The 27,553-nt window shown below is 33.2% G+C and overlaps 3 protein-coding genes, 4 long non-coding RNA genes and 1 other non-coding gene across 9 annotated transcripts; 4 read left to right on the top strand and 4 right to left on the bottom strand.

The window, feature by feature from the left end:
• Nucleotides 1-342: 342 nt before the first annotated feature.
• TRNAT-AGU lies at nt 343-416 on the bottom strand. The gene has a single exon. It is a non-coding gene; the product is annotated as a tRNA-Thr (tRNA).
• Nucleotides 417-583: 167 nt separating this feature from the next.
• LOC123883984 (protein DEHYDRATION-INDUCED 19 homolog 4-like) lies at nt 584-3,659 on the top strand. Its single transcript, XM_045932950.1, has 5 exons — nt 584-770; nt 862-1,010; nt 2,098-2,175; nt 2,530-2,783; nt 3,217-3,659. The coding sequence occupies exons 1-5, from the start codon at nt 704-706 to the stop codon at nt 3,323-3,325; spliced, it is 657 nt and encodes a 218-aa protein (XP_045788906.1). The 5' UTR covers nt 584-703; the 3' UTR covers nt 3,326-3,659.
• Nucleotides 3,660-4,390: 731 nt separating this feature from the next.
• Nucleotides 4,391-8,900, bottom strand: LOC123883983. Its single transcript, XM_045932949.1, has 6 exons — nt 8,505-8,900; nt 7,400-7,611; nt 5,756-6,041; nt 5,581-5,666; nt 5,187-5,278; nt 4,391-5,096 (listed from the first exon to the last, which is right to left on the bottom strand). Exons 1-6 carry the CDS (start codon nt 8,778-8,780, stop codon nt 4,864-4,866), a joined length of 1,185 nt encoding a protein of 394 aa, XP_045788905.1. The 5' UTR covers nt 8,781-8,900; the 3' UTR covers nt 4,391-4,863.
• Nucleotides 8,901-12,571: 3,671 nt separating this feature from the next.
• Nucleotides 12,572-16,139, top strand: LOC123883981. 2 transcript variants are annotated; one of them, XR_006800609.1, is made up of 4 exons: nt 12,572-13,124; nt 13,396-13,461; nt 15,386-15,483; nt 16,041-16,139. It is a non-coding gene; the product is annotated as an uncharacterized LOC123883981 (long non-coding RNA). The 2 variants fall into 2 exon arrangements; XR_006800608.1 differs by lacking the exon at nt 12,572-13,124 and having other exon boundaries at nt 13,154-13,461.
• On the bottom strand, nt 14,021-16,056 carry LOC123883982. The gene is made up of 4 exons (XR_006800610.1): nt 15,849-16,056; nt 15,673-15,741; nt 14,575-14,710; nt 14,021-14,247 (listed from the first exon to the last, which is right to left on the bottom strand). It is a non-coding gene; the product is annotated as an uncharacterized LOC123883982 (long non-coding RNA).
• A 6,412-nt stretch (nt 16,140-22,551) lies between the features above and the next one.
• LOC123883980 lies at nt 22,552-23,420 on the top strand. The gene is made up of 2 exons (XR_006800607.1): nt 22,552-23,040; nt 23,121-23,420. It is a non-coding gene; the product is annotated as an uncharacterized LOC123883980 (long non-coding RNA).
• Nucleotides 23,421-25,189: 1,769 nt separating this feature from the next.
• Nucleotides 25,190-25,625, top strand: LOC123886232 (VAN3-binding protein-like). The gene is made up of 2 exons (XM_045935566.1): nt 25,190-25,407; nt 25,507-25,625. The coding sequence occupies exons 1-2, from the start codon at nt 25,257-25,259 to the stop codon at nt 25,623-25,625; spliced, it is 270 nt and encodes an 89-aa protein (XP_045791522.1). The 5' UTR covers nt 25,190-25,256.
• LOC123883979 lies at nt 25,623-26,958 on the bottom strand. The gene is made up of 2 exons (XR_006800606.1): nt 26,667-26,958; nt 25,623-26,263 (listed from the first exon to the last, which is right to left on the bottom strand). It is a non-coding gene; the product is annotated as an uncharacterized LOC123883979 (long non-coding RNA).
• Nucleotides 26,959-27,553: the final 595 nt, after the last annotated feature.

The raw sequence follows: 27,553 nt of genomic DNA, 5'->3' as shown, positions 1-27,553 counted from the left end.
GTGTTCTCTCCTACCAACTGAATTTTCTCGACACGCATAAGTCATAAATTGAACTCTTGCCCACATACTTAAGGGGACCAAAATCTTTACCACTTAGACCAATTCATTGTTGGCGGTGTCAGTGTCTTTTTAACAGACCTCAAGGGAGACGAGTGTAATTTTTCCTAATAATAATAAACTAAAAAAAATAGCAAATTGTGATGATACTTCTAAACTGAGAGAGTGATTAAAAAAAAAAAAGTTGAGAGAGGTGTTGTAATTAATTTTCTTTTGGGCTTCTACAAAAATAGCAAAAAGCCCAAATGTTCAGAAGGAATAATAAAACAAAAAATAAAATAATTGTGCTCTCATTGAGAGTTGAACTCAAGACCTCCCGCTTACTAAACGGGTGCTCTAACCAACTGAGCTATGAGAGCTACTTTGTTAGTAACTTTCATCTAAACGTATCTATACTTAAGCAAACAAATTTAATGACAGCAGGAAGCATATTGATAACCGCGTGCGAAAATGAGTGACCGGAAAAGTTAGTTAACAAATAAAGGGCATTTTCGGCATTTAAAACACCCTCCACATGTCCATTTCTTTCTCCGTGCAATGCAATTTCACAACAATACACTCTCTTCACAAACACTGTTATCTTCAACACACTCTCTCTATCCTCTTCCAATTTAGGGTTTCATCTTCAATTTCAATTTCTCACCAAATGGATTCTGATTCATGGATCTCTTCTCGTCTCTCTAACTCATCACGACGTTACTATTCTCGATCCGGTTAGTATAATGATTGTTTTCAATTTTTGTTGTTATTTAATTTATTTTATTGTGATTTTTGTGTTGATGATTTGTTTTGTTGTTGTTTTAGATCTGTTTCTTGGTGGAAATGATGATTCTGAACCTGGTGGTGATGATTTAAGAGCTGAATATCTTTGTCCTTTTTGTGCTGAAGATTATGATGTTGTTTCTCTTTGTTGTCACATTGATGAAGAACATCCTCTTCAAGCTAACACTGGGGTGGGTTTCCATAAACACTTGATTTTATTTATTAGTAAGATTTAATAAGAAAAAATTGTGTATTTAATGAGTATGTCAATGTTTCTAAATTACTAGTACTTTTTTTTAAGGAAAAAAACACTCTTTTTTGTACAAAAAAAAAAAAAAAGAAACTGTTTTTACTAGTATACTATAGTCTATAGAAGTGTGTATAATTTTTTATTTTTCATCTTACAAACACTTAGTAGTAGGAGTATTAATTAAGGATATATGTGAACAATAATAATAAGGGTCATGTTAACCAGTGTCCTTGGGTAAACATACCAAAAAAGGAAATCAAAGACAATTAATGTTGGGAATACAACTTTTTTTTTTTATATTTTTAAGGTATGAAATACACCATGTTTCAAAGAGAAAAATAAGTATGAAATACACCTAGTGCCACATGCTCGGGGCACTGTTTAGCATTTTCCCTAATAAAAGAGTTTAATAGATATGCAGTGTATCCAATAAGAATAATCTAATGATTCTAATCTTCCATGTAATATGAAAAAAGTGGGGTGACATGGCAGAATACAAGGTTGTTTTCGGTTGGCACACTGTCGGTGTATATTCGTTTTTCTCAAATAAAAATAAATGTATCTAGTAATTTGAGTGACACTGTATTTTGTAACAATGTTGGTATGAGTTTGTGTTGAGTGGTTTTTTTTTGGTTATTGAGTGGTCTTTTCTATTTGTTACACTTGATAAGTTTGTTGGTCAGTTACTTAATTTTCATTTCTGCTGGTATCATTTCTGGTTACTTGTATTTTATAACATTGTACAATGTTTGTTTAGTTCATATTTTCTCTAAAGATTTAGTCTTTATAAATACATGAGTTTGTCTTCTCTGAGTCTAGTTTTGTGCTAAAAAGATAACTTTTTTTCTTTCTTTTCTTTTCTACTGGTTCTTGTATGGTGCTCAACATGACGCGTGTGGTTGCTTCTTTTTGGATTTCACGAGGCATGTTTTTATTAATCTTGGTCATGATAAGTGTTTCTTTGTTTTTGGTGTTTATATGGTGATGGTGATGATAATTGATTGCATTGGTTATTATATACGTTTCAGGTGTGTCCTGCTTGTGGGCAAAAGGTGGGAATGGATCTTGTTGGACATATTACCACGCAACATTCGAAGTTTTTTAAAATATCCTTTTTTGAAAGTTGGTTTCTTTGTTCTTGTTTTAATATATCTTTTAGTTTGATTCTTGCTCATTTTGATTGCTGTACCATGTTTTGGGGAAAAAGTTAAATGCCAATTTTAAAACAATTGATACACAAGTTTGTTGTAAACTTGAATTTTCAATGTTGCGAATTTTATTGCATTCCCAAAAAACAAATTTAATGTGAAGTGTTGAAGTTTCATGCCGAAAAATGTATCTTCTTGTACTGTCTCTGCTATTCTATCAATTTAATTTAAATATTTAAATTTAACAAGTCTTGTGTCTGGTGAGTACAACTTTATTTGGATTGCTTTGTGTTTCCATAACCAGAAATTTACGTGCAGCGTAAAAAGAGGGTGAGGAAAGGAGTATCTAACTCAACATTATTTAGAAAAGAGTTGAGGGAAGGAGCATTGCATTCTCTTCTCGGAGGTTCTTCGTCCACAGCTTACTCTAATTCCGAACCTGATACTTTGTTGTCATCATTTATTTTTAACCCAGTTATAGGTGATGAAGCTGTGAGTGAACAATCTAGTTCTTCCATTGAAGCTGCCATAGTAAAAGAAAGCTCGAAAGATGATTTCGTGGAAAGGTACGAATGTGGATACTATTGATGGATTAAGATTTCCTTTGTTTTAGAAATGGATGCTGAGTTGTAGGTTTTTTATAGGGTATAACAACTTCACGCTATCTTGTTATATCATAATATTATAGTTTAAACTTTAAAGCCTATTGAACATTTTGGCAACACGGTGAAACATGATAAAATGTTATTTACATCATCGGTATATAGATACCAAACTCTTCTATGTAAAAGCATGGTACTGGATGCATGTGTAGGCTATTTACTCTGGATATATGTGATGAAACTTGTGGACACTTTGTTTCAAATAAGCAAATGATGATACATTGTGTAATTAGTAGTAATGCCTTGTTTCCTATCACACAGCTTCAAAGTTGTTTCTTTTAATTTCATCTGAAGTTTAGTTCAAAACATCTAGTCTGACAATAGGGTATGTTTACAGAAAACCTCAACAGGTACAGCTGTCAGATGAGGACCGAGTAGAGAAGGCTCGGAGGTTTGATTTCGTGCAAGGGCTGCTGATGTCGACCATTCTTGATGATAACTTATAACTGCAATTGTAGCTGGTATATCGTTATAGGAGAAGGAGCTGATCGCGAGGGGGAGTTTGTTCGAGTGTTACAAAGTGGCATTAGCTAGATTGGATTAAATTAAATATGTAATGATTAATGAATGTATCTATAGTTATGTTCATAGAATGCAAAGATGAAGAAACCTTTTTCTAGTAAATATGTATGTAAGAATGTATCTATTGTTAGGTCCATCTAATATGCATTGTATTCCAAACATTGGACCCTTTATTCAAGCTGCTACACTAGACTTGCATAATTGACTAACATAAATAAGACAACTCAATATAATAATTGATGACTTATTCTCATCCCTAAAACAATGGTTGTGCCTGGTTTTTTCCCTATAAAAATTTCAATTAGTAGTAATTGAGAATCCAGAATTTTAACACATTAGTTCTTTCATATGCTATCCACTAAAGATTGTTAATATACTAATGTGTATTTTGGCAATTTATATAAAAGATTAGCCTATTGTCAAAAAAAAGAAAAAAAAAAGATTAGCCTATAAGCATAAATCAGTTTCTTTCTTCAAAATGAGAAATGATTATCTCATTTTGTTACATTCCTTAAATACTTCTTTATTCCATTTTTTTTTTACTTTATAAACCCCTTCTCTTATTTTTCCATGGCCAAGATTATACTGAACCTATGGGATGAGTAGTTCAATTGATTTGAGCTAAGGGTGATAGGAGTAAAGATCTAGAGTTTAATTCCCAATGAAGGTTTAAAAAATACTAAAACTAATAATTAATTACTAACTTCGACCGGTTCAAAAAAAAAAAGAAAAAAGAAGAGATTATCCTGAACCCTAAACTTTCAATTATCTCAAGTCTTTTATTGCTTGAGCCATTCTAAGTATATCTGAAAAGATTATTACAAAATTCCTAAGCCTGCAAGCCAATATGACTTCATCTTCAAGCTATACGTATATAGTGTTATTATCCGCCCGTGGTATTATCCGCCCCTGTCAAATAAAATAGAGGGAGAGAAGGAAAAGGAGCAAAAGACCATTCATTTGCAATATTTTTATATTCTAAACGCAGATTTCAACTATATGTTACTTTCCATTCTAATAAAAATCGAAAACCAGTTACAATGTACTTTTGGTCGCATAATAGAAAGAAAGAAAAAAGATGTCCAAATAATAATTTAATATCCCATTAATTTAGCCTATCAAGAATAAACCAGCAGTACTGGAATTCTGTAGGATAAATACATCTCACAATAAGGATGTGATTGAGAATTATAATGTTACTCATCGTCTATACAAACCTAGGCACAAAAAACCATCTAAAATATACATTTCAGCAGAGACAACCTTTTCTACATAAAAGCAGAAACTGTCGGTTAAAGGCCTTGCATCATCCGAAAACTGAAGAACAGATCCTTTAAATATGATTTTATGAGAGCACTTTAAAGTGTTCCTTGCAACAAAAAAAACAACAGTATACCAGGTGCCAGTGGCGACTTCATAAGCTGAGACTTGACTACTTCAGTTTATTAGAGAAAACTCAGACTCACCTACAATATGTATAGTGAGAATTAAAGAATTTGTAATCAGGATGGTTAACTTGCAATTGCCTAATCCAGTTGTCAGCAGCTCGCCATAGAGAATTGGATTTCTGACCTTCAGAATCCCCTTCAGGTTCCCAGACAGAAATTTTGAACTTGTTAAAGGCAAGGCCAAATATTGGTAGTGATAGCTTGGACCATATATCCTTATCTTTTGAACAATTTACGGTAGTTGGACCTGATTTAAAGAATACAGTTATAATTGAAATCCTTACGTATATTCTCGGTTATTATAGATAGAAACTAAAAAAAGGACAGCAAGACATACTTTTTAAAGGTGTTGACAGGGAATGGAAGGTGAGGAAGCACGCGCTCAGGTCCTGTAGTGTGGGACCGACAGGTATTCTATATATTGGATACCTGCATGATATACAAGGAACAAATCATGTTAAACTAGTTATTAATATTATTACTGTATTCCAGTGCTGTAAACTAGGGAAAACAGTGGTGCATATCGTAGCGGAATTTTAACAGACCTCTGTTGTTCCGCAATATGCGATTTAATACAAAGTTTTGCCAAATAGTGGTATAGTAGTGCTATAGCATTGTAGGATAGCGAAATTTGAACAAATTGTTATTTTACGCAATCACGATTGGCAACACTGTCATGTGCACTATCCAACACTAACAACATCCTAATTAAAAGTATATGATAAACATACCAAGCCAATGAAACCCAACTTGAAGGTGAAAGATCACAGCTCCGGTATGTCTTCAAATCAGGAAATTGTTCAGCAAGATCGTGAATCTGAGGCAAAAAAAAAAAAAGAATCTTTGTCAAGATTAGAAAGCAACATAATCTCGAAGTGGAACTGAACCAAAGGATAATGGTCTTGCCTTATCTGCTAATGGTTCGCGATTATAAGGTGTTTCGCGCTCAAAGTATTCATATACAAGCTGACCAATTGCACTGCAGCTTCCGTTCTCATCACTTGATGAACCTGCTAAGGGTTTACTTCCAAGTGACATTCTTTCCAGACTAAGATTGCTTGCATCTGAAAAGTTAGGCTGCTTCGAACTGCCATTAATTACACTCTTAGCACCTCTATCATGACGATAGCCACTGCTGCTATCACTGCTTGTGTCTCTAGCTGATTCAGAATCACTTTCCTTACTGGGTTTCCTGTAACATGATGGAAAAGTGAATGAATCTATTGCATAGATGCACTAAAAAATGGTTTGCCAAGTCTTGTAACTCAGCTAAAGCGGAGAACTAGTGTACAGAAAAGGCTAGGATATGACGTCTATCACTTAAAACAAAGGATATAAACAGATGATATGAAAATGATAAATGTAAAACACTGCCTATTATTAACTACTATCAGCTATATGATTTGGTTTTCATTATGAAGTTATAGGTTAAATACTTATCCTATTGAGTACAGTTTAGAAATTGCAAGCAATATCAAGGATATGAGCAATACGACAAAATAGTTTCGGTCCCTGGCTTGGGCATGCAGCAGTGTTAAAACTCTTAGGGAGAGTTTGCCACCCAATTGGGTCCCACAAGGCTCGAGGGATTAGTCTCTGCAGTTGCGCGCAGAGGATACCCGGTTTATGCCAAAAAAATAGTTTCAGAGCAACATCTGGAGGCTGGTGACAATCATACTAACAATAAGTGTGATCTATGAGTTATATCAACAATCTGTAGTTCTGTACACATTAGAGATGATTTGTTGAATTTAAGTTGCATGCATTGCTAGTGTGAAAATGTTTCGCATTCATCCAAAATGTTGCAGTCCATCATTAGAACTAGATTTACAATGATAGCACATCACAATTCTAATTAGTGTACAGGCCACAAAATCTTGCAGGTTAGAAGATTAATACTCTAAGTATGTGTACAGCTGAGGGTGGCGCAGACTTAGTAACAGATAGCATCAAAAGCAATGGTATGCACTAATCAACATGACATGGGCATGCTACGATCTTTAGTCTAGTGATACTGATAGTCTAGCAAGTTCAAATCAAAGGATGCTCTCTAGTCTGCATCATATTACTAACCAGAATATCAAAGTAACGACCTATAAGATCTTATTTCTGAGCTATGTAGTACCAACACCTTCAGATTGAATACGTGTTTGGCATTTGACACTGACACGACAACGCCCCAACAAAGGGGTTACACTAAATTACTTTCATTTTCTCAAATTATGCCGGTGTTTGTGTCACTATCATGTCCCGTGTCTGTGTCAGTGCTTCATAGCTTATGAGATTTTTCTTCTAAATGCTTTTAGTTTTCTTCTATAGTATAATTTGAACTTCTAACTTTCCAGCAAGTTGAAAAAGGAAAAAATTAAAAATAAAATCTCAAAATATTACAGCAAACAATCTAAATTGAGAACAAATCATCAACATAGAATATGTCTGGTTTGCCATTGAACGAAACAATAAATCAGAATGTTAAATCAAAGGAACCGAGTCAATCATTAGAAAGGCACATGCAGAACAATAATTTTTCATAGTGAAGAAAGCACTAACCTTAACTGCGGGGACGGTTTTGATGGATCAATATAAAGCTGAATAGCAGACAAAGATACATTGTAATATTGAGTAACAGATTCATTCCCAGACAACACCAATGGAACACCAGCCCCATATGCACTCCACTCCTTGAAAGATTCCCACAAGTCCCCGAGCACAAAGTATGGTTGCAATTCTGTCTCCATTGGTCTCCATCTCCTCTTACTTTTCTGTTTGTTTACACACAAAAATAAGCCCAACAATGCCTTTGAAATAAACCCGAAAAAGAAAACCAACACTGCCTTAAAATAGTTCATAAGAATCACATTATACAATTTATTTACACTCTTAACACAATTCAGTGGATAGTTCCGAAGTAAGTCTCATCCTAACAATCAATTGTATACTTGATTGCATTAATTCATAAACCAAATTCGTCTCAATAAGTAGCTCGGTTGGTGAGTTAAGAGACACTGAAACAATTATCAAATCCTGAAAACTGACATAACCTATGAAGCATAGACACAAACACGAAAACCAGATCCGACAAAGAGATTGGCACGTCAACACCGATAATAATTTAAGAAACAGCAATGCCACTTGCTGCGACAATGTTTTCGTCGAAAACACCTGAATAGAGTAATTGGCTAATGAAAAAGCAGCTAACCATAAAAAGTCAAGTGCCGGGCGGAAAACACGGAGCACGTGGGAAAAAAGGAAACGGTTGTAATTGATTCAATCTAAAAGGCATTTACCTTTAAGAAAATAACATAATCAATGTAATCATTTGTCGTTTACTCGGTGTTAGACACGCGTCGACACCGTGACAATGCTTCATAGTCATAGGACATAACCCCTACCTTACCAACATTTGTCTAAAAACTTCTTTTTCATAAACCAGACACAAAATTCAAACCCTAAAAACTAACATAATAAATACCTTGTTACATTTGTCTATAAAAACAATTCATGAACCAAAACATAGTTTGGATCCTAAAATCCAACATAATCACTAACTCACTAACAATTGTTCATAAAATTAATAAATCAAACATAAAATTGATTGAAATTTCAAAAATTTCACATAAAATTAACAAAATTGAAAAGCATTATTTTACTTTACCATAGGAAAATATTGAGCGGGAACATGAGGAGTGGTGTGTTCCAAGAACCGACACAAATTGGAAGCATCACATGTCGTATCGATTGAAGAAGAAGAAACGGAATTATCAGAAGAGGAACATGGCATGTTATTCTCAATCAACGTAGATTCCTGTTCCTGTTGTTCCTGCTGTTGTTGTCTCTGTTTTCGTAGCGCCGGTGGACAGTAAAAACGATTATCGACATGATGGCGGGTATTACGACGGCCGACGATGACGGCACCACCAGAGACCGACATTGTTGATTGTTTCCGGCGTTGGCAGTTGATTACAGAGATGAAACGACGACGTTAAGATGTAGGTCACGACTTCTGAGTCCACAAAATAAACAAAGTTTTTGCTACTGTAAGTGATACTGTGAAAAACGGGGTTTTATCTTTTTTGATAAAATTGTTTAAAAAAAAATCTTTTTTGATAAAATCTTTTGTTTTATTATAACAATTCATTTAATTAATTGTTATATTTTTTGGTGAAAAAAAAAACTGTTTATATCTTGAGGTTAGGAAACTCTGACACTTCAAAATTATTCAAGTATCGCATTAGATGGTTGATTCGACACTGATATTTGTTTGATATTTTTCGATATATTTCGGAAAAATAGTCCATGATTAAATTTTATTTTTTAATAAAAAAATACCAGACACATTTATAATACTTCACAATAGATATCAGAGAAGTATTTAATGAATAAATTTTATTTTATAAAAAATAACAAATATGTTTCCAATATATTGTTTCTTGATATGCAATTGGAAGAAACTTGACACCATCTACTCAAGCTATCTCCACCCTTCGCCAAACAACAACACCACATGATGTGACAAAAATGTCTCAATCACCAATCTTAAGTAGAGCTAAAACATCTTCTGCTGATACATACTCTTGCCAAACCAGACTCTTATGGTATAAAGATAAAACGCGATCAACCAAAAGCACTCCACACAGATCTAAGCAAATTGTTACCCACTAACGCAATCGCGCACGATAGAGAACGTTGAAAGACTTTGGTACAAGGCAAAAGGTCTACATTTGTGATCTGATTGTGTGACGCCCGACGAAGATTTGAAAAAGAAGGCAGCAACAAAGGAACTTAGATCCTAACGCCATTTTTACTGATTTTGCAAACTCATATCTACAACCAAGGAGAAGATGAAGACGTAAAGCTCAAAAGAACACTGAACCACCATCACAAAGGCAGAAATTTGGTTACAAACTATCACCACAGATCGAGGGACTATATCTGGGTGACCCACAAAAACCACCCAACCCTTCACGGATATGAGACTCAAACTCCAATAACCACCGGCGGCGACCACCGGAAAACAACGAAAACATAGTAGAGCAGTCACAGTTACAATCACAGCCCAAAATGTTTTTTCTGCAAAAACCACCGCAACAGAGGAACGCCGGTAACAGAACCCAAAGATCCGACCTCTAAAACACTAGCGACCTCTAACACAATGCACAACTGCCGGAAAAACTAAAACATAATAGGAAAAAAGGGCATGAGCATTGGCGAAAATGCGGTTGACAGAAACTCCAAAAGTTGTTTGTGATGGAGAAAATGTCGACGACTACTAGTGGTGATGCGACAGCTTGAGGTACGAACACACACCAATCGACGGATCTGAAACTAGAGAGAAGGCATAGGGTTAAATCATCAATTAAGTGGTTACGTTATCATTCTCTCTCCAACTTAACGCCTACATTATATGTGTGTTTGATCTGCTAAAAAATAAGGAATTGTACTGTGTTTGATTTTAAAATAGTTTCTGGTACTTGGGGCTAAGGGACATGACAAAAACTGAAATTCTTGTCCTCCACCGAACTACGGGATAACTTTTTGTCTTCTGCACAAATTTTCTAAAATACCAAAATAACCTTTTGTCCACCAAACATCGTACAACACAAAATTTGTTCCATACCTTAAACGTTTGTCCTGTATTATTCTGTCTTATATTATCATGTATCGTTCTATCCAGTACTTACATTTTATAAATAATTAGTCTCTGTTATTAAAATTTAGAGACTAAATTGATGAATTTTATATGAAAAGCAACCAAAATATCAGTTTCAAAATCAAATTTTGAGTTTTTTTTCGAGAAACTGTTTATAATGTTCTAAACATATATGAAAATAATCATTCAAAAAACTTAATTTAATAGCGGAGATTAAAACTGTCCGTAATAATTTTGTAGGAATTAAAACATGACACTTTTTATATGGAAAAAAAATTTGACAATTTTAAAAAAATAATAAACATATTTAACAATAAAAATATTCCATAAGTACAGCTCATATACAGGACGAATTTTAATCTAAAATTTTCACTGCTTATCAAAAAAAAAAAATCTAAAATTTTCACTTATTATTCAGAATACTTAAATAATAGAAATAGATAAACATATTACATTTTTTTTGACGCGGATAAACATTAGTACATAAAAAGTTTATGTTGGTGGAATTTAAATAGTGAGAAATAATTAGGTGACAAACTGACAATGAGAGGGTGCATTCTGTGTACCAAACAGTACAGACATTGAAGACAATTCACCAACTCAGTTTGAAGAGCATACACATAGCTTAGGGAGTTGAGTTTGGAAGTTTCCAGATACTGCTTACGCGGCCACACGTGACGAGGCATCTCTCTTTGATTGAACTTTTCAAATTGGTTTTGCTATCTAACATCCTAACTACACAGCCTACACTTATCCCTACGCTTGCGCAGATCCTACCGGGAGGAGCAAAGTTTATTTTACACGAGGGACCAAAATATTTAAGGGTAAAAAAATTATCTTTAAATATTAAGGGTTAAAAAATTAAAGGTAAAAGGGTAAAATAATGCTAATGGTAAAAGGGTCTGATTAAGGTGTGCTCTAAGAACATATATGTTAAAAAACTAGTTTTTAACCCGTGCTGTCGCACGGCCCACTGGATTTTTTTTTTAACAATGGTTTATATAAATTTAAAAAATAGTTAATAATTTTTATTTTCTAGCCCAAAAGCACAACAAACCACCACTAATACATGTGTTTAACAAATACACTTAAAGAATGGTTATAAATTTCATAGATAGGACATGGAATCGATATCTCATAAACACCATAGTGTTAAAAAAAAACAGCTATTATTATCCTCTTCATCAACTTAATTTTCAACAATGTCATCCTCTTCAAACAACTTTAATAACATGACTCATTAACATTTTCAACCGAGCCAAACCCAAAAATACCAATCAAAAGCTATAGCCACACAATCAAAACAGAAATAGTTTTAAAACATAGATGATGATTTTTATTTTTTGTTCCGCTAAGATTTTTTTTTCTGCACACATTAGAAAATGAACCAAACAATGCCATGTAGATTTCCATAAGAGTCACTAAATGGGTGAAGAAATAAAAGGGTAAAAGACCAAATAAATTTAGTTATAATTTATAAAGACTAAAATAATTAAAACCCAATCAGAAACTAAAACGGATAAGATAGACTTAAGTTTAAGATTTAAAAACCGATTCAAGATTCACAATAACAATTAATCAATTCGTTTTTTTAGTGTCTTTTTAAAATAGTAACACCAATTTAATAAAGTGTATTTTTGCATCTTATCTTCCTATTATACCCTTATCTTAATTTTCTTTTTTTCTGCACACACTTTTTCTTTCCAATAAATTTAATATATTATGTATAAAAAAACAAAAATTTAATATGTTATTTACAAAAAAAAAAACAACTTTAATTTTTCAAATATATAGCAATAATTAGTTTTATTGAAAAAAATATGAGTAATTGACAATGGATATAATTGACAAATCATACCCTTATAATATCAAAAAGGCAATTAAATAGGAACCCCGACGTTAAAAGACCATTAAAAAAACGAAGGAGTAATATTTAAATAACTTTTTTATTTTTAATAAATTTGGAGAAATATTTTTGCCGGAGGCATTTTGAAAATTAAGTGACATTAACTATAGGTTTAAATTTTTTTTTTTTACAAAAAATGGGGAAAAAATTGTATGGTTAAATTTAACAAAAATGCAATGTTAGACATAATACTATTCACACCAGTGTTTTAGGAATACACCACTATATACAAAAGAATTGGCTCAAGCCCAATATTATTACTCACTTCAGTAACCCACAACATTCTCCTCCTATTTTATTTTCTTCATCATTCGGTAATGTGACGCTCTCCAATCTCTCCCTCTCCCTTCGTCGCCGCCGCCAGATTTCCTCTTACAACCACCGCAAGCCAATCCTCCTTTGACCAATTTTTTTTCGTTTTTTTCATCTTCTCAACTGTCTATCTATCTATCGGAACAAAATCACCAAATGAATATTCTTCTTTCTCACCTAACCATCACTGTCAAAAGCTCCATTTTTTAACATATTGGAGCTATTCCGCAGAGTTAATTACCGGATCTGTAATCCTCCTCATAAGTACTCTCTGTTGGACTGCGTTATTTCACGATGTAGACACCGTTGTCGATGACCACCGTGTCGGAAGTCATCATGGCCGCCGCGAGGGTTATTTTTTACCTCATTTTTTCATATAAGATCGATGCATCATGAATCTTCCGAGGGTAAGTGTTACACCTTCATTTATATCATGCATCATGGATATCTTGTGATTCCAACAATTTTTCTTGTTAAATTTTCTACTTACCAAATTATCTTTTGATGAAACTTTTTAAATAAATCAAAGGATTTTTATTTTTATTTTTTTTGAAAAATTGCATAAAATCTTTTTTACTTCTAAATTAGTATTTAATTTTGTATATGTTGCACTATAAAACATGAAAATAATTCTGATTTTTCTTCTCTATTATTGTTTTGTTGCGAGATTCACTTAAGACGCGAAGCAAAGAATGAGTTAAAACAGTTGTAAAGCGGAGGCAGTTCAAGATTTTCTCCTCAAAGGTACTGCAAATTTAGATGCAAATCATACAATATTTTAAAAGAAAATTTTCAATATAAAAGACATAAATTTCAAAGAGAAAAGTTATCTTTTAATTTTTTCAGTTAGTTAACATTATCAAATGATTCGATATATGTCTACAATAGTTCTTTCTGAACATCTTTACATTATATGTATATGATATTATTAATTTTTATGCTGTGGTATACATTTTGGTATGTATGTGATCACAACTTTAGTGTGGAATTCCAAGGTTTATAGGTTTATGTCTTTTGAGTTAAGGGGAATGGAAGTCCATAGTTAGAAACCCTTTTTCTGATATTAATGCAAACACCAAAAGAATTTGATAACATAACTTCAACAGACCTTGGAGGTTACCTTAATTCCTTATTTTAAAATTATTTGTTTTCAAAACATAGAAGAGTTTCAAGTGTATTTATATTGGCATTTAGTGTTTATAACATATGGACTTTATATGACTTTGTAATATCACCAATCAAAGAATGGGGAATTTTAGAAGTATGAGAATGTCAAATGAGTGAGTAGTAAGGAGTTCAAGGATATTCGAATAAATAGTGTGCATATCTTTCTGCTCAAGTTTAAATAATTAAGGATGTTCCCAATAATTAAGGATATTCCAATAGCCTTTGAACTTTGTTCTCTTTTACAACACTTCTTCTTTTTGTGGGTTTTAACTTCCTCTGGTCCAATACCTTATGGATTTACATCTTTCTATAGAGTAGGACAACCTTTGAAGAAGGGCTTCTTATTTTTATCTTCAAATGTACCTGCAAAATCAATTCTATAGCATGAATTATAATTTTTGAAATCAAAAATCTCCATAGAAAAGGATATTTTGTTTAAAAAAATTCTGTTTTTTTGGACAGATTATATAAAAAATCTTATTTACTTCCAAATTAGGGAGGAAGTGATAACATACTTCAAGTAGTCTCATGAGAATTGCAACTGATCATGAAATGTCTATGTTAGGCCTTAGTTTTTGTCTTTCTTTTGTATTTTATAAATTGAACTTAATAGAAACTATATGTAATTAAGGGTAAATTCAATGAACTTTCTGACATTACTTAAAGTTTAGAACTAACAAAATACCATACCTGGATAAACCCTATCCTGGATACATGCAAAATGTGGGTGTAAAGTAGTAACATCAAACTTGCAAATTGACCAGATACAATGCATAATCTGATCACTAACCTTAGCTGAGAAGAGTCTACTAACTTATAGCCCCACCTATACAACCAGGGTGTAAAGTAGTATATAAGACAAAAAAAATTCTTCAAAATTGACAACTTTAAAATAAATAAGTAATTAAATAAAACGATATTCTGTTTATAAAAAGTTGTTATCCATGTGCAATATTTCTTCTCTGTGACCCTAATATTTGCAGATTTATATGGTTAGTTCTCTATGAATTCTAATCTCATTTATGTCACTTTTTAAATGGTTTACACATGTTATTGTTGTTTCAATGTATAGAATCTGGAGATTTGGTTCTAATTAATCAAAGTTCTAAACAATAAAAAAAAGTATAAATTTGTTCATTGTATGCAATTTGTTGGAATTAGAAAGGCACAAAGTGTGTAGTTTTAAAGTAAAACTGTTTAGGATAATGACCCAAATTTACATCTCCAAAATTTGGTTTTGCTTTTCTAGTTTGAATACCAATATTCTCTCATTATCGAATTCAAAAATGCCATTTTTTGTGATATTGATTGGATTGTTGTTTTGTTTCAAAGATTGGATTCGGTTTAAGTCTCAATATCAAAAGCTATAATTTTTATTTGATGTTCAAACACATTTTTATTGTATAAATATAAAACTAACCACCTTGAACTCTTGAAGCATATATTGAAGCTTATAGTATTGGTTAAACTAATTTTATATTTTTTATTTCGAACAATGCAGACCCAACTTTCAAGATCAGTATTTGATGTTGATAATAGCCCGAAATCTTTGCTGCTTTTAAGTGGAATAACAATGTGCCTGGTTTATATGAATTAAAGGTAATTTAAGCTTCCTATCCAATTTTAATATTTCATTGAGCAAATGTAGTTTTAGATTTTATACCTGTGATGAGTTTTGAAGTAATATTCTTTTACTCTTAACTCATGATTTAAACAAAAAGATAATAATCAAATATTACGACTTTATTATTAACAATGGAAGAAAACATTATGAATTGAAGTAGTTACCTTTCTTTGGGTAGTAGTGTGCCTTATTTAGAAGAGAGTTAGATTGATTGTACCACAATTTTTATGTAACTGCAATTTCATTCATTAATGACATATTCATGTAATTATGCTTTTATAGAAAAACAACAATCCAAAATAAATACCAAACTTGAATTGATAGAAAAATATTGTTTTACCTTTGTGAATCACAAGCAAGATCCTTGAAAGAAGTATTACCTATAATAAAACACAGATCAAAATTAATCACAAAACCTAAGTCTCAAACAAAGTACCATAATAAATTGCACAAAGAAATAGTTCATGGCTTCATGCATGACTAAAATATTGATTGTGGATGAGATCTAATCATTTGAATTTATCATTTTCAGGCTCTAGAAATCATTGCAAAGATGTAACAAAAAAAACTCAATGCAAAGGAAGAGAATGGCAAGAGGAAATGAAGATTGGTCATTGAGTTCTCTGCCTAATGGTGAAGGAAAGAGGGCAAGAGAATTGAGTGAAATTGAAAGGAATGAAGGGCAATTTATATTGTTTAGATTTTGTACAAATAAGATCAAATTGTCCTTCTACTTGCTCTCCAAGTTTTGTACTAACATAATTTATTTATTAATTTTAAGTAATACATTGAATCTGGACAATATATGAGACTGCAAATTCAAAATTCAAAAACCATGTCCCTTTGATTGGGAGGGAAAAAATTAAACATTAGTTAAATCCTACCCAAGATAAAAGGAAAAAATAAACACCAGTTAAACCTGCACCAGTTGGGATTCAATGCATAAAGGACACACAAAAAAAAAAGGCCAAGATACAATATTTGGGCCCCACACTTGATGCTGACGTGGCATGGCTGAATGAAATCTACAGTGCCCAAAAACCGTATTCTTTGTGTCAAGTATATGGATTTTAAAATAGAATTATTATATTGAAAAATATAATTATTTGACGTTTGAATTTTTTTTTATAGTGACTTTGAAAAAGTTAAGTGCGAAACTTTTAAATAAATATTTTTATATATTAAGGCTATTATAAAAAGTTTTATAATGAAATGGAGCGGAGCGAAATAGAGTGAGTGATTTTTTTATTATAAGACGAAGAATATCTAGACATCAGGGAACGAAGCAGGCATCGCCCCTGTCCTATGCCTATATCTCTTTATTATATTAAAAAAAATAAAAAAGAAATAAATACAAAATTGGAGGACATAAACCTAACCCATCAAGTCTACACAAAAGCGTGTAAGACCAAAATACACCAACTTCTAATTAATCCTAAGATAAAAGAAATCCCTAACATCCAGGCGAATGAACCGATCGTCAACACGAATCCATTCACGTACCCCTACTCCCTGCATTACGCCAGCAATTGATGATAGCTTTTTCACGCAAACAGTCCGAAATCAAGAATGATTCGGATATTGAGCTGTTCTTGTGAACACACAAAGGAGGTTGTATTATTGATATTGGATTAAATAAATTACATGGCTTAGACTCTAGATAGGTCCATATGCCTGATTTTTGTAGAAAAATGGGGATCCCTTTACAATGAATGATCGGTCCTATTTATAGAGTCTTCTTCCTTCTCCTCCAAGCTCCATTACCATGTTTTTCGGCCACCTCCCTCTTCCTCCGTGAATAGCGCTGTTAAGGGTGTTATTCTCCTCCTTATCCTCGAAGGAGGAGGGATGGCGAAGCCGACGCCACTAATCAGATCATCGATGGGAAGCTTGTCCCATATACTCCACCTTTGTAATTCTTTATGTCAGTTATTATGTGCCCTTCTGTGGCTGTTTTGTAATTTGCCCTTAGTGGCTCCGACCTTTCGTCTTTTTTAAGGCCTGAATCGATTTTTGGTTATGTAACTGTTACATTTACTTGTTTTTATCTATAGTATAATCTGACCTTTATTTCGTCTATATAATTATTAGTATATGCGATCTCTGAAATTTTAAATGAGCTTTAAATCGCTTCGTACCTGAAAACGTGTTGACATTGACCCTGGCGAGGGTGTCCCCTCGGTTTTATTTCTAGATTTTGGCTTCTCCCTCAACATAATTTCTGTTGTGAAGGTCGCCCTGGTTTGTGTCGCCTTCTTTCTTCTGTGTTTCGCCAATGCCTCTCCTTCCTGCACCTGCAGACTTTGTTCTTTTCTTTGGTTCAGAGCTTTCATCTGAGTTGATCTTTAATAAGATTCAGAGCTCAACTACAAGTTGACCATTTTGGTTCAGAGCCCTTCGTATGGGTTGACCTTTGATAATTTTTGGTTCAGAGCTTTCATATGAGTTGATCTTTAATAAGATTCAGAGCTCAACTACAAGTTGACCATTTTGGTTCAGGGCCCTTCATATGGGTTGACCTTTGATAATTTTTGGTTCAGAGCTTTCATATGAGTGAATCTTTAATAAGATTCAGAGCTCAACTACAAGTTGACCATTTTGGTTCAGAGCTTTCATATGAGTTGATCTTTAATAAGATTCATAGCTCAACTACAAGTTGACATTTTGGTTCAGAGCCCTTCATATGGGTTGACCTTTGATAATTTTTGGTTCAGAGCTTTCATATGAGTTGATCTTTAATAAGATTCAGAGCTCAACTACAAATTGACCATTTTGGTTCAGATCTTTCATATGAGTTGATATTTAATAAGATTAAGAGCTCAACTACAAGTTGACCATTTTGGTTCAGAGCCCTTCATATAGGTTGACCTTTGATAATTTTTGGTTCAGAGCTTTCATATGAGTTGATCTTTAATAAGATTCAGAGCTCAACTACAAGTTGACCATTTTGGTATAAGCATATATATATATTATACGTGAAAATTTTTATCGTAACCCTTTTGCCAGATCAAATTATAGGAATCAGCACAAACTCAATTAATAAAAAAGCATTGTGTAGATAAGTTTCAACATAAATTAAAACTGTCACATTCAGGTAGCGGGCCTCAATAAAAACTCCTATTCCTATTTAGGAGAAAAGAGTGTCCCACCACTTCTTCTTAATAAAAAACATAAAACGTCCAAGCGAAGCTGACGAGATGTTCTTCCGTCTTTGCGCCTCATCCTCTTAGCTGCGATAGGACTTCCGGCTTGTGACACTCGGAATTCCGGATGAGCCTGCCTTGTCTCTCTAATTTCCTGGTGCTATTTGCCAAGCTCAACCTTTGTTTTATGTTTGAGGCTTGACGAGGCTCCGAACCAAACCGCATTCGTTCTGCTTTCTGCATTAGGTTAACCTGCTTTTCCAGAGACTCCTCTCTTGGGTCTGTACTTACCAAACCGACCCTACTTCTTCCCCCTTGGTTTCTGAAATCTCCTGAGCGAAAACCCGCGTTTCCGCTAGGTATCTTATGCTGGATTTTTAAACTCGACTCATAGCACCGCCTTGCCAGGAGTTGATCGCCTTTAATGGTTCCCACGCCACCATTGTCCAGAGGATACTTCATTGACAAGTATAAGGTAGAAAGGACCTCACCCAAAGCATTGAAGGCGGGCCTCCCGATGATAATATTATAAGAAGTGAAAGGTGTCTTAACAACTAAGTATCGTACCTTAATGGTCTTGGCATTTTCCTCTTCTCCGAAAGTCGTCAAAAGCGTTGTATATCCCATAACCTCCACCTGCTCTCCAGCAAATCCTACCAGAGTTCCTTCGTATGGTTGTAACTGCTCTTTGGCCAATTGTATTGCTTTGAAAGCTTCCCAATACATGAAGGCAAAGGGTTTAGGACATTGTTATTGTTGTTTTGATTATTATTGGGTGGTCGAACCATTTTTGATCGAGATTTAACACTAGTTAAATTTGGTAAGGATTTACCACTCCTCAAATGCATACAAAATCAAAACAGACAACTTCTGAATACCAATTGTTTTAGTATTCGATAAAAAAATTTAGAAAACAAACTTCTTTTAAAAAGTAAAAGCTGCACAAACAACCCTTCCCACTGGGCGTGCCAATTTGTTTACACTGATTTTTGGTAAACAACCGCTAGTTTAAATTAATTACTTGAGAGATCAACTAGTAAATCTCGGGACAATCGTTCGTGCGTTATATTAAAAGAGGTTTGAATGTTCTTCATTAAAGACATTATTAATTTGCAATAACAATGTGTTTAACTCATAAAACGAAGTTTATGAAACACAAGTGTGAAACATAAATTGAATGAGAATAAAGAGAAAGTTCACTCGAATGAGAGAACCAATTAAATGCAGAAATGTAAACACTTTGAAAGTAAAGACTTAGGAAAAGTAAAATTGCATTTAGAATGTAAAAATTACAAATGAGTAAAAATGGTTCACTGATTCATACATCTTTCTCGAGTAACTCGTTTCTCGCTGTAGCATGGATACTTTGAGTGTTTGAGAATTTTGTGTAAGTGAATTGTGACCCTTATTTCGACTTACAAACTCCTATTTATAGAAAAACTACGTAACTACTACTTTAACGTTAAACTATTATTCATCTGTCACGCGTCCTGCTGTATTTGAAATGAACCAAGGCCTTGAACCGTTGTAACTGTCGAAATCGAATCACATTTGAAGGATAGAAAATACTCTAAGTCCACATTTTTAAGTACTTCGATTCTTTAACTGCAATCGAATCAACCATCTACTCGAAAGGCAGGATTTCTTCATATCTTGTAGACTCACATTGGACACTTCAAAGAATACTTTCCATTAGAACTCTCTTGTTCTTAAAGACATTACCCTTAACCTTCATTAAATGAGAAGATAAGAGAGATAATCTCTCTTGTTCTTGAAGACATTTAAAGCCTGACACTATTTAAAGTCATTTAACAAGCCTTTCAGTAATGAATGTCTTTGGAACTAGAGATAAAAAACATATTTTAGCTCGAGCTAAAATATGGGATAACACCCTGTGATAGGCACACCACGCATTGTTGTTTGGCCCCAACGCCATGGATTTTCCTTTTGTTGGGGGAAGCGTCGCCATTCCTGCTGACAAAACTTCGTGCAAAATATGCACCTTTGTTTCCTTTAAAGGGGTGTAGCTATCATAAGGCTGATAATTCCTGCCGCCTCGATCTTGCGGGTATTGGTACGACTTTTTGCGCCGCTCCTGCCATGATGATTCTTGGCGAGAACTTTGTCTTTGAGGATGTTGGTCTTGACTCTTAATTCGCCTGCTAACATGCTCCTTTTCTTTGGCGTCTCTCATCCTTTTTTCCGCATTACTCTCCTCGCCTTTAATGTAGCATTCAACCCTCTTGTTTATCTCTTGCATGGAGGTAGCGGGCTTTTGTGCCAAGGATTCGTTGAAATGTCCTGCTCTGAGGCCATTGTGAAATGCTGCCACAAACATTTCCTGGTTGGGATTTGAAACCTTAATGGTGGCTTCACTGAAACGTGTCAGGTATTCACGGAGAGATTCCGCGTAAGCCTGTCGTATTGAAAAAAGACTGGTGGATACAGTGACGGATCCAGGAATTTCACTATGTGGGGTCAAAATTATTATTATTATTTTTGTAATTGGAAAAAAATTATTAAAAACTAAAATCCAAGCACAGGACGTTCTCAGATGAGAGGAAAATATTATAAATATTATACGAATAGGCAAAAAGGAATAAAACTTAACAAAAAGATAACAAAAAATACACCAATTAAAGTTCTCTAATAAACACCAAACTCTTAAAAAACAACCAGAGAACTAGTAGGGCACCAAAGTACTACAACACAAAAAATATTTCTCCATTTCTAACCTATTAAAAAATATAACCTAATCAATAACTTGATAAACATTTTCATCTCTAATACAAGTAAAATGTTAAAAATAAAATAAAAATTGAGGCAAGAAATGTCAAATAACAACAATAGTACTATGTAAGAGTAAGACAAAAATAAGAATGAAGGGAAAAAAGACTTACTTGGATTATTGTCTCTTAACCTAATTGTAATAAAGGACAAGAAGAACTAAGATTTAGAAAAGGAACACACTTGCAGTCACGATGAAGAAAGAAGGAGTAGGACACAAAGGGTTAAATTATTATTAATTTTCTATTCTTGATTGTGTTTGTGTGTGTAAATGAACAAGAAAGAAAAGAAGGGTTTCTTACTTGCTTTTACTGACACAATTGGAACTTTGGAAGAGAGAGATACGCTACACAACACAATGCCTTTTCATTTTCTTTTCTTTTTCTAAAATAAAAAAAACAATAAAATTAAAAGGTCATTTATGTTCTCAAATAGACTACAGTACATGAAGTTAATATGTAGTGTGGGGACATTTGTGTATTTCATGTGGGGGCCATATGTCAAAATTACATATTATTGGTTAAAAAAATAAGAAGTGAGTGGGGTCAGCTGCCCACATTTGGTTCCACTTGCATCCGTCCCTGGGTGGATATCACCTTGACATGCCTGGATCCTGCGAATTGGTGGATGAACTTCTTATGAAAATCGGCGTAATTCTCGATGGACTTAGATTAGCTATAATTAGTTATTGAATTTAAGATTGCTTTTGTTAGATTCTGATTTTTTAGATGCTGCTGAATTGATTAGACTTGTTTGGAGATTGTGATTGTGTTAAGCTAGGTATATTATGATGATGATAATTTGAATTATGAAGTGAGTTTGGTGTGTATTTGTTGCATTTCTAAAACTGTGATTGTAGGTTGAGCTGCAATTGAGCTTGGTTGGTTGCTGCTAGTATTTACTTATTTTCTGAAATAGCTTGAAATGACAAAAAATGCTTCTGCCTTGTGTGATTTAGTAACAACATTTCAACAGAGTGATGTCTTTCATTTAGTTTCGATGGTAGTGATTTTGCATCATGTGCTTAGGATATATTTTGAATATTTATTTGTTGCTAAGTTTTTTATGTTTATGTCTTACAGTCTAATATGCACATTGCAGGCTGAGAAATAGGACTGGACTCGATGGATGTTGAAGCTTTGAAGAAGCTCAACAAAAATAAGAAACTAGTGAAGAAATTGGCTAAGAAGTACCATTCCTTTTTAGCTTCTGAAGCTGTTATCAAGCAGATTCCGCGTCTTTTGGGTCCTTTGGGTCCTGGACTCAACAAGGCAGGCATGTGTTTTATTTTGAGAAAAAAAATGTCAACATATGTTTAGTCCTAGCATGTAGAACTGGATTATGGGCAAGAGAGTTTTCTCTCAATTGGCCCTGATTCTATTACTGATGAATATATTCTTGTGTATTCAGTTTGTAAATGTTTTAAGTTCGTATTGATCTGTCACTACTACTTAATGCCATTGTCTACTAATTTAACTTATCTTTAATGTTGTAGTTACCATTAGATCAAGGAGGAGGTGAGGGTAAAGGTGAGGGTAAAGCTATGTACATAGATGCTAAGGGAACATTTAGGCCTCAGCGACTCTTACAGATTGCAGACAGGTATAATGATTCTTTATATTGCTTTGTTAACCTGTGTCTGTGAAATGTGCATTTGATATTTATGTTACTTAATGCTACAGGTTTGGACTGAATGGTGCTGATGTATTGAAAAAAAAGACCCACTTACTGAACTTTTTGCAGACTACTACTTATGATATCTTTGAAGAGTCTTGGTTTTTCTTCTTCAGCTCAAGTCAAACTGTATAGATCATACCGATTCAATAAGATAGGGGTGATGGTAGTGCATGGTTATTGATCACATTTGTTCTATAGTTTAAGGCGAAAATGGAAATGCATTTGTGAATAAGTGTGTACTATAGGTTGTGAATAATGGTTTGAATATTCAGGATTTAAAAAATCTATTTTACTCTCATAGTCAATATTAATGGGTTCACAACACTGAAACCATTTAACAAGACTAATGGTTTCAGTGTATAACATGTTGAAACCATTTTACAAGAGTAATGGTTTTAGTGTACAATTTTTATTCAAAGCCATTTAACAATAATAATGTTATACTACATTCACTTATAATCTGCCAATATTAAAGATTTTAAAAATCTATTTTACCCTCATAGTCAATATTAATGAGTTAACAAAACTGAAACCATTTAACAAGACTAATGGTTTCAGTGTATAACATATTGAAACCATTTAACAAGACTAATGGTTTCAGTGTATAACATGTTGAAACCATTTAACAATAGTAATGGTTTCAGTGTATAATCTTTATTTAAAATCATTTAACAATAATAATGCTCTATTACATTCACTTATAAATGCCAATATTAAGGATTTGAAAAATCTATTTTACCCACATAGTCAATAATAATGGGTTAACAAAACTCAAACCATTTAACAAGACTAATGGTTTCAGTGTATAACATATTGAAACCATTTAACAAGACTAATGGTTTCAGTGTATAACATTAGTCAATGGATTATAAATATACTAGTAACTACTACTATTGATATGGATTAAGCAGTGTATAATTTTTCAAGTCAAGAATTGCGAGAATTTGTGTCATGTTTCTTTTACTTGTCTAGTTCTTTATGAATTATCTTTTGGTGTGAAAGGTAAAAAGATTTAGGCTTTTTTATAGTTAAGACTTAAGATAAAAAAAAAACGGGAGTGACTTTGAGAGATGAGAGGAAAGATATAGGGGAATTTCGTATTTTGTTTGAAAGAAAATTATTAAAGGAGGGAGGAGGAGAATGTTTGTGATCAATATTTTTTTTTGTTACCCTCATAGTCAATATTAATGGGTTAACAACACTGAAACCATTTAACAAGACTAATAGTTTCAGTGTATAACATGTTGAAACCATTTAACAATAGTAATGGTTTCAGTGTATAATCTTTATTTAAAATCATTTAACAATAATAATGTTCTATTACATTCACTTATAAATGCCAATATTAAGGATTTAAAAAATCTATTTTACCCACATAGTCAATATTAATGGGTTCACAACACTGAAACCATTTAACAAGACTAATGATTTCAGTGTATAACATATTGAAACCATTTTACAAGAGTAATGATTTCAGTGTATAATCTTTATATAAAATCATTTAACAATAATAATGTTCTATTACAAAACCATTAGACAAGTATTTTGGTTTCTCATAGAAGACTATTAAGCTAGTATATACAATCAAGTAAAGTAGCAATTGTAACAAAAAAAAACAAAGTAGCAATCCTTTTTAATCTTTCAATATTCCACTAGTATCATAGTATAAGAGGGAAACTAAAGTAGTAATCAATTTTATACTTTCAATTGAAAGATAGCAAAATTTGCTATCAAATTTGAAGCCTCGACATAGCATAGAATGCTGCATTTTCTTTAATCATTGTTTCTGCAAAGTGTTTTGGTTCTTCTTTTCTTGTGCTTTCTTCGATCTCTAAGTAGAAAGTCAATGCCTTATTAATCAATGTTTCATCAATAGGCTCTCCTGCTCGTTGCCAATCAATCTGTGCCAGTAAATGAAAAGAAATCCATTATAGAGGAAAATCAAATGAGGCAGCGTGTTTTTGACAAAAATAAAGAGAGCTTTCCCAAGAGTGAAACATAGTCTATTACTTAAAAAATTTATGTATATAATCCATGTATATGATCCTTGATATGTAGCTCTTCGAGGAGCAGCAACATTAAAAGCAAGAGCTCTAAAGGAAGTATGGAATATTGCTGCAGTAACACCACTAGAGAAATGAATGGGGGGTATGACAGTATGTGGAAAAGCTAATAACATAAACAACAGCACCAGTGACAGTGGAGAAATTGTGAATGGAGATAATTTTTCAGGTTCCGGCATCCAAGAGCTACTTGCTAAGGGCAGTGAATTACTCAAACGGACTCGCAACGGTATCATTATCGTTATTATCAATTTCAACTTAAGTTATTAAAACTGACTCATAATATAGTTTGAAAAAACAAGTAAAATTCATTTGGTTGTAACTGCAGGTGATCTGCATTGGAAAATAGTTTCTGTTTACATACATAGAACAGGACAAGTAATGCTGAAAATGAAAAGCAAACTTGTTGCAGGAGCTATTACTACCAAAAAGAACAAGAGTAAGTAACAAACAGCTTCACAACTTAATTTATTTTTACTTTTTACAAGTACTAAACTACTAAGAACCAAGGTACATAAGTCAAATAATGTTGGACTCATGAATATGCAGATGTTGAACTCAATTCTCTCAACTTCACCTCACACAATCACCACCTTCTCAAAACCTCAATTTAAACGCATATCATTACCAACTTCAACCACCATTTCACTACTTTCTCTCTTCACCATTCCAAAAGAAGCCAGAGCTGCCATATCCGTGGACCAAATTGTTACTTCTATCACCCTAGTAAGTTTTTCTTCCAAAGTTTCAAACTTTAACAAATTTCTACCTTACCCAGTTGCTAAAATTGCATTTTTGTTTTTGTAGGTGGAGCAAACAATTGATCAGGTTCAAGGTTTTTTGGACTTGGCAGAACGTGGTCTTGAAGCTATAGGGAATTTTTTGAAGCCGGGAATCGATGCCGGGTTGCCAATTGTGCAGCAGGCTGGGAAAGAAGCTTTGAAATTTGCTTCACCAGCTTTCTCTGAGGCTTCTAAGAAGGCTCAAGAAGCACTTCAAAGCTTTCTCTTGTTCTCATTGAACTCAATTGTCACATTTTGTGCTCAACTAAACTTAATAACTAACGACAACATGATTCTGATATCCTGTACCAATAGGAGATTTCAGTTACAATGTTTCTATCCAATCTGCTAAAAATTTCTATCCAATCACAATGTTTCTAATGTAAATACATTTCCAACAAAACAGACATAATTACACAAACTAATCACCTAAATCAACAACATTTTTTAATATCTAAATCAACCCACCAAAACAATCGCAATCGAAACAAATTAAACAGTAATACACAAATTAGGAAACCATTTAGTACATCCAATGGTACATATGAGTAATAATCCACAATTCCAAAATAATCAAACCTAATTCCCAAAATATAATTAGGAAACCATTTAGTACATCCAATGGTTTTAATCTTGTGAAATTAGAAAATGATCAAACCAAAATAAAACCTAATTCCCAAAATCAAAGTAAAAATATAGCTCTAACATGTTTTCTTTTCACCATTTTGTGTTTGGTTCCTTCAAATGTTGGCGACGGTGAAGATGATGAAATGATGTTGATGATGAACGGCGTTAATGGCGACGGCGATGGATGAAGTGATGTTGGGTGATGACGGCGTTAATGACGAGGGTGATGATGGCGTTAATGGCGAGGTTGATGATGATGGCGACGGTGAAGAGAGTTACGATGTTGATGATGATGAAAATGGTTTAACTTGGAGTTGGAGTTGCTTATCAAAAAAAAAAAAAAATGTAACTTGGAGTTGGGCTTTTTTGGAGATGGGTTTTGGAATAGGGGGTGTATGACAAAGGAGGGGGTGCACGAAGCAGACTTATGCACCGTGCATAAGGATGGCTTATGCACAGTAACCAGACCCAAAATAATCTATGCTGTTGAACGTAGAAAATATTTGGTTAAAAAAAATATCATAGTCATTTGAAAATTTAATTAAATTATGAATAATTAGTTCTTCACTAAACCATTTTATTTTCGGTATAATAGAGAGCTAAAACTAAAAGCCCAAAACCAATGTGTTTCTAACGTAACCAAATTATGCTAAGTAACAAATTTAGTCTCCCTAATTTTTGTTTTAGTTAGGATTACGTTTCTATCTTTTTGTAAGTTTTTTCACACGGCAATATATTTTTTTGTATTTGAATATCTTTTACGTGCAACTGCATAGATTATTTTCTTCCATTAAGTTTTTTAACAAGGTAGCTGTTCATCATTCTTTAGATTTTTTATTTTTTTTTGCCTAGTCTTTCAAGCTCGCTTAATTATATCTTTAGTACGTTCATAGTAATATTTTTCTGAGTGTCACAAATAATATGTGATGATTTTAAAGCGTAAACATAGATGAAATGTCATTACTA

This window comes from Trifolium pratense, linkage group LG5, assembly GCF_020283565.1.
Source record: "Trifolium pratense cultivar HEN17-A07 linkage group LG5, ARS_RC_1.1, whole genome shotgun sequence".
In the NCBI taxonomy this organism is placed as follows: Eukaryota; Viridiplantae; Streptophyta; class Magnoliopsida; order Fabales; family Fabaceae; genus Trifolium; species Trifolium pratense.
The sequence above is the reverse complement of the archived record's forward strand: the minus strand, read 5'-3'. Positions and strand labels throughout refer to the sequence as shown.